The sequence below is a fragment of the Trachemys scripta genome, chromosome 22 (assembly GCF_013100865.1).
Source record: "Trachemys scripta elegans isolate TJP31775 chromosome 22, CAS_Tse_1.0, whole genome shotgun sequence".
NCBI classification, from domain to species: domain Eukaryota; kingdom Metazoa; phylum Chordata; order Testudines; family Emydidae; genus Trachemys; species Trachemys scripta.
Window position 1 is genome coordinate 12,720,302 of NC_048319.1, and position 6,972 is coordinate 12,727,273.

Genomic DNA, 6,972 nt, shown 5'->3' on the forward strand with positions numbered 1-6,972 from the left:
CTCTCTGTCACCCCCAGCCGCCCTTAGGTCATCTGGCCCATGTGTTTTGAACCTCGTGAACCCGTCTGGGCCAAAGGTTCTGGGCAGGTCCCTCTTCTAGGGGAATCGCGTTAGCCTGGCACAAAAACAAAGAGCAACTCAGAGAAAGATTTAAAATACATCTGGCCCAGAACCCAGAAGGGGGGGGCTGGGAAAGCCGCGTCCCTGCAGCAAGGCTACAGACAGTTAAAGATTAAAGGGGCCTTAATGAGTACATGGAACATCTGTCATGTCAAATCTATCAGCTCCGTCAGCCGAGTGCGGACTAGCCGGTGAATTCAAATGGTGGGAAACCACCGTCGAGATTTTTGATACAGACATAGCTAGGGCCAGATTCTGATTTCAGTTACCCTGGAGTAAATCTGGACCAAACCCATGAAATCAGTGGAGTCATTTTGGGATCTATGCTGGTGTAACTGAGATCAGAATCTGTCCCTTTGTGGACAGTGGGGACAAAGAAAATGACCTTCCTGAAATGAGTTTATGTGCTCACTACTCCGGGGAGCTACCCCCTGTGCAAACCAGCCTCTGACCTCAGCAGGGCATATGGGGGGTGTCTTTACACCGGGAGCTGGAAGCTGGGCTGGGGCAGATCTGAGGCAGGAGAAGAGGAACAGAGTAAGTTCCTTGTTCAGTGTCGGAAGAAAGTGACTCTTTCTGTGAGGCGTTGCTCAGCCCGGTGCCCTGTCTCTGGCCGTGGACAATATCGGATGCTGCAGAGGCAGATGTGGGATAATCTGCCCCCACATTAGAGGTTATCCTGATCTCTGAGAGCTAGAGGCTGGCTTAAGCCCTGGAGCACGTGGCTCAGCTGCCTGGTAGTGTGCACTGGCCCGGCTCTGGTTGTTAGCACTGGCCCGGCTCTGGTTGTTAGCACTGGCCCGGCTTTGGCTGTTAGCGCTGGCCCCGGCTCTGGTTGTTAGCACTGGCCCGGCTCTGGCTGTTAACACTGGCCCGGCTCTGGCTGTTAGCGCTGGCCCGGCTCTGGCGGTTAGCGCTGGCCTGGCTCTGGCTGTTAGCGCTGGCCCGGCTCTGGTTGTTACCACTGGCCCGGCTCTGGCTGTTAGCGCTGGCCCGGCTTTGGCTGTTAGCGCTGGCCCGGCTTTGGCTGTTACCGCTGGCCTGGCTCTGGTTGTTAGCACTGGCCCGGCTCTGGCTGTTAGCGCTGGCCCGGCTCTGGCTGTTAGCCCTGGCCCGGCTCTGGTTGTTAGCGCTGGCCCGGCTCTGGCTGTTAGCGCTGGCCCGGCTCTGGCTGTTAGCCCTGGCCCGGCTCTGGCTGTTAGCGCTGGCCCGGCTCTGGCGGTTAGCGCTGGCCCGGCTCTGGCTGTTAGCCCTGGCCCGGCTCTGGTTGTTAGCACTGGCCCGGCTCTGGCTGTTAGCCCTGGCCCGGCTCTGGCTGTTAGCGCTGGCCCGGCTCTGGCGGTTAGCGCTGGCCCGGTTATGGCTGTTAGCGCTGGCCTGGCTCTGGCGGTTAGCGCTGGCCTGGCTCTGGCTGTTAGCGCTGGCCCGGCTCTGGTTGTTACCACTGGCCCGGCTCTGGCTGTTAGCGCTGGCCCGGCTTTGGCTGTTAGCGCTGGCCCGGCTTTGGCTGTTACCGCTGGCCCGGCTCTGGCTGTTAGCACTGGCCCGGCTCTGGCTGTTAGCGCTGGCCCGGCTCTGGCTGTTACCGCTGGCCCGGCTCTGGCTGTTAGCGCTGGCCCGGCTCTGGCTGTTAGCGCTGGCCCGGCTCTGGCGGTTAGCGCTGGCCCGGCTCTGGCTGTTAGCGCTGGCCCGGCTCTGGTTGTTACCGCTGGCCCGGCTTTGGCTGTTAGCGCTGGCCCGGCTTTGGCTGTTACCGCTGGCCTGGCTCTGGTTGTTAGCACTGGCCCGGCTCTGGCTGTTAGCACTGGCCCGGCTCTGGCGGTTACCGCTGGCCCGGCTCTGGCTGTTAGCGCTGGCCTGGCTCTGGCTGTTAGCCCTGGCCCGGCTCTGGCTGGTAGTGTGCACTGGCCCGGCTCTGGCTGTTAGCGCTGGCCCGGCTCTGGCGGTTAGCGCTGGCACTGCAGGAGGGCGCAGGCTGGCCTCTACCTATTCGTGAGCGAGATGGGAGCGTGTTTGCTGTTCACTCAGCACAGCTATTGCAATTCACAGCCGCTGAGGAGCTGCCCGTAGGCAGGTGTCTAAAGGGTGGCTGAATTCTTTGGAACAGCTGGGCCGTGGGTGGGTCTGGAGCACCTGGAAATCTAGTTCCTGACGTGGGTCTGATTGTATTTTGCCATTGCCAGCAAAGCCCACAAGCTACGGCAAGTTTCACTATGTTCGGAACCGGCTCCTCCGCGGGGCTCAGCCGCCGTCGGGGGCGGGGTTCGCTCAGTGGGGAAAGGCTGAACCCTGAGTGGTTTCAGATCCCCGGATGTTGGCATGAGAATCCCAATCCGGGGACGGCTCCTCAGCTGGAACGTGTGAGGCAGCTTGGACGGTTTGGATCAAAGAGATTGGCACTCTTTGGAAACGCTTCTGGAGGGCAGCTTTTCCAAACCCTGTGGGGCCGGGTGGAGTAAACCCAGGCCTGGGGGGCACGTTCTGTTCCCACCTCAGCCGCTTGTGTGGCCTTAGTTCGGCTGTGTGTGGCTAGAGCACTGTGCAGACGCCGGGCCGGGCACCAGGAGGCTCTGGCTGTTTTCCACATGCTGGGCCGGCGGCCGGTTTGCACGGCCCGGGCCGGCTGACTGTAATGGGGGGGCGAGCGGAGAGGAAGGCAGGTCCATAGCCGGGTTGAAGGCCCTGCTCCGGCGCAGGCTGGGACCTGGGGCCCACGTTCTTAAAGGTAGATAGGGGCTGGGCTGCTCAGCATCGCAGTGACCAGCTGACGTCAGAGCCTGGGCTCTGGGACGTTCAATGAGACGTGGGCGTTGAGATGTTGAGGGGAGCAACACTTCAGTGCCACTAAACCTCTGGCTCTCTGGGCCTCAGTTCCCAGCTGTACAATGGGGAGCCGAGCCCTGCCCTGCCCTGCCGCCCCGCTGTGCTGTGCGGGGCGCGAACAAACCAGGGTGCTGGGGCCAGGCAAGAACCCAAGCTAGTGAATCCAGCCTGCTACCCAGCTGCGAAGCCCGACTGGCTCATGCACACGTACTAGGGATTCAAGGAGAGGTAGGCACCTAACCCCCTTAGGCTCCCCAGCCCAAGCGCTTCTCCTCACCCACTGTTTGTCAGTGGGGAAGTGACTCATCCAAGCTCCTGCTCCCAGGCAGAACGCCCGGCTTCTGGCTCCCCGGCCAACGCCTAATCCATTAGGCCACGGGGTCGCCCCCTTCGAGCAGACACTGGAGCCGCGTGGGGTGATGGGAGGGGCTGGCACATGCTCCCTTATCCCTGCAGAGGTCTCTATTGATCTGGGCTGAGGCACAGCCTCACCCAGGCGCTAGGAAAGGGACAGTAGGGAAGGGCCCTGCCCCGGCCAGCCGGCCGAGAGGCTGCAGGCGGGGTTGTCAGAGGAGCTGCAGGTCAGTGGGAGGTGAACCGCACAGCCCAGCCTGGGTAAGCCCCTCGAATCCCATCAGCTGGGTCGCCCGTGTGGAGGGATACTGCTGAACAGCTGTTTGCCTTCGCTCTAGCTCAGATGTGCAGTCCCGGCTCCCAGTGACTTCAGGGAGGGCACTTGGGCACGGTCAGCCAAGTGTGCAGACAGCGCACTGGGCAGGGCTTAAATTCTCCCTGAGTATTTCCCGGAGGCCAGGGTCTCAGAGCTTCTGTCCCACGGGAGGCCCCGGGGCTCAGAGCTTCTGTCCCGTGGGTTTGAAAATATTTCCTGGAGCTTTGCTCCAGACAGCTCTGGCTGAATTTGAGCCTTGGCGCTAGGCCTGCCTGGCTGCTTCGCTCTCCCCTAACCCTTTCCACCTGAGGATCTCAAAGCCCTTTTCACCAACTCCCCCTCCCTCTGTCTCCCCAGTGTAACTTACACCTGTGATGTGGGTATTATCCCCATTTTACAGATGGGGAAACTGAGGGGCAGAGTAGGGCAGTGACTCCCCTTGGTTATACCGTGTCACAGCTGAGAACAGGACCCTGACATCCTGACTCCCAGTCCTGCTGCCTTGCTCCAACCACAAGAGCTCCCTTCCCAGAGCCGGAGCTAGAAGCCCCGATCCCCACATCCCTTAGCGCTAACCTGGGCATCATGCTTTGGCAGGCCTCCATTGCAAACGACTTCCAGAGACACTACAAGAGTTTGGGTTGAAATGGGAGAGGAAGGCGGAGGGCGTGTTCTGCCCAGGAGAGCATGTGTGTGTGTCTATGTACACACGAGTGTGCACACACGTGTCCAGGGGCAGACGTCTGTGTGTGTGTGAGGGTTAACAGTGCAAGCCTCCCGCTCGCTTGCCCGCTCTCAACTCCAGCAAAGAACAGCAGGGCAACCCTTTCTTCCCTTTCCTCTTTCTTTGCTGGCACGAGTCGCCTCCCTCCCTGCCCGGGAGAGTGACGTATTTCTGCAGAAAAAGGAAAGGGAAAATAGTGCAGAAAATTCCCCCACCCCCTAGCAACTCTCCCCTCCCGGGGTCCTGGCACCCGTCCTCACTCCCCCTTCAGCGCTCGGCTGCCCTGGCTCTTTTCCCTGGACTGCCGGAGGAATTCCCGCAACCTAAAATGGCTGCCAAGAGGAAACTTGGTGTGTGTGTGTGAAGTGCGTGTGCACAAGTGTGTCTGTGTTGGGTTTCTCTTCCCTCATGCTCTGAAATGGCTGCCAGCTAAACCGGAGGCTGCGGGTTTGGGCTAAGACGCCGGGTGGAGAGAAAGCAAAGCCAAGCACTAGACCCACAAGCACGGGGGTTTTCTTTCCCCGGCTTCTTTCTCTCATTCAGGGTTTCTCTCCCTTCTTATTTCCCCCCCTTTTTCAGCCCGTGATACCTCGCCCCCATCATGGAGCCATTTCATTTGCATGCTTTGTTCCAGGACGCTTATTTTTAACCTGGCTTGCTTTATATTTGTATTGGCCAGTATTCGGGGAAGGACGAAATATCTGGGAGTATGGGGAGCCGGGGGAGAAAAGCACGAGCCCCAGCATGGCACGACGGGCACTATTTCACTCTGGGCAGACGTGTGAGAGGGCCCCGCGTGAGCAGTGCCCGGGGAGGGGGGTTCACACTGCTCCATGCACTGTGGTTCTAATGGGAGCACAAAATGGCCGCCGGGCCAGCATGGGGGAGTAACGTGGAAAAGTGGGGAGGGGAGCGGAACAAAATGGCTGCCCTCGGCGGTTACGTCAAGCAGGATGCACTGCTGTGAAAGCCTTCCCCGTGGGCCGTTTCTCCTTCTCTTTTTCACCCCACCCACCAACAGCCTGTGCCATGGGTCTCAGCAACAGCGACGCCCTTTGCCTGTCTTTTGGGTGAGAAAAGCACATTCCCAGGCACCCGCTTCCGTGCCTCCCGAGGCCAAAAATAGCAGGCCGCGCTCCGGGAGCCGCGCTTCCGTGCGAGGTCTCGGGAAAGCGCGTGAAAGGGAAATCAGGGAGCAAAGAGCCATCAGGCGGCTTGGCTGGGCTGCTGTGTTTTGACTGCGTTGTTTGGATTGCCTCAGCCTTTTCCCGGCATCAGCCAAAGCTGTGAAAGAAAAATGCCGAAGGCCAAACAGGTGGGAGGAGGAGAAGGATGGAGAAAGGGCGAGAGCGAGAGAGAGAGGAAAGAAAAAGGTGTGTGTGGGGGGGAAGGTTTGGAGCCGCTTTGAAGCCAGCCTGGCATCTCACCAGCTCTCAGAGCCAAGCGACGGAGGCCGATGGAAAGTACGGTCCAGACTCCTGGCAGAGGTGGATTAAGATTTATTGGAGCACTGGACACAAAGAACATTTGAGCCCCCTGCACTCCTGGGGGCCCAGGGGCAACAGCCCCTGAGTGGCCATCCCCCCCACTTTTTAACATGGATCTAGTAGCCTCGGGCAGGCATGGAGCAGCTGCAGCATGGCCGTAGTTTGGGGAGGCTATGGGGCGTTGCCCCCCCAAGCTGCCAGGCTCAGGCCAGAGGCGACAGGAGGAGCGGTGCCGTACGTGGGCACAAAGCCCAGGCAGCAGCGGGGGCAGTCTGGCAGCAGAAGCCAGGCACAGGCACTGAGCGAGCCCGGGTGGCGTGCGGCAGCTGCTGAGGCCGGGCCAGTAGCCGCGGGAGCTGTGCCAGAGAAGCCTTCCCTGCCCGGCTACTCGCTGCCTGTGACTGTGACCTTCCCGGGGCTCCCTGCTGCCTCCCAGCCGGGGCAAGGCCTCCTCTCCCCACAGAGCGTGTCTGCAGGCCCAGGGGAGGGGGCAAGAGGCTGGACCAGAGCCCCCACTCCTGGGTCTCACTGGCAGCGGTGCGCCCTGGGGGGTGTAGACATGGGCACCTCGCCCACTATCCAGGGCAAGCAGAGGGTCTGGGGATCCCCGCAGCAGCCCAGGCTCTTACCACCGACCAGGGGATGGAGCCCCGGGGGAAGACGAGGAGCAGGGCCACAGTTCCAGCGCCGCCAGTGGCTCCCCACTTCTACCCAGGTTCTGGTGCTCCTGTGGGGCCCCACAAATTGGCCAGGGCCCCTAGGCACAGGCTCCGTGGGCCTGTGCGTTAATCCGCCCCTGCTCCTGGGGAAGATCCTCAGGAGGATACTGTGTGGTGCAAAAGCCCTGTGGGAGGCACCGTGGGGCAGAGCAAGCCTGGATCGGATCAGCCAGGCCCACACTCTATCCCTGCAGTTCTTCATTATCGTTATGTTAATGGCTCCAGCAGCCGTAACTCCTCAGTTACCCACGGACTGTGCGCTGCTGGGCATGACACACCACAGGGCTCTGTGCTGAACACGCATTTTATCAGGCATCTCAAAAACACGTCACAGGCGCTCATTTCAGTGGGGCTCCCAACCCTGCCTTCCGCCCAGGAACCAGAGGAGCATTAGCAGCCCCATTGCATTGCGGGAAACTGAGGCACTCA

General features: G+C 60.7%; 1 protein-coding gene across 1 annotated transcript in view; it reads right to left on the reverse strand.

The window, feature by feature from the left end:
• Positions 1 to 933: 933 nt before the first annotated feature.
• Positions 934 to 6,972, reverse strand: part of LOC117869093 (coiled-coil domain-containing protein 8-like) — a 20,212-nt gene continuing 14,173 nt past the window's right edge. The window contains exon 2 of the mRNA XM_034755597.1: positions 934 to 2,106. Coding sequence (XP_034611488.1) covers positions 934 to 2,106 — 1,173 coding nt within the window. The remainder of the gene's footprint in view (positions 2,107 to 6,972) is intronic.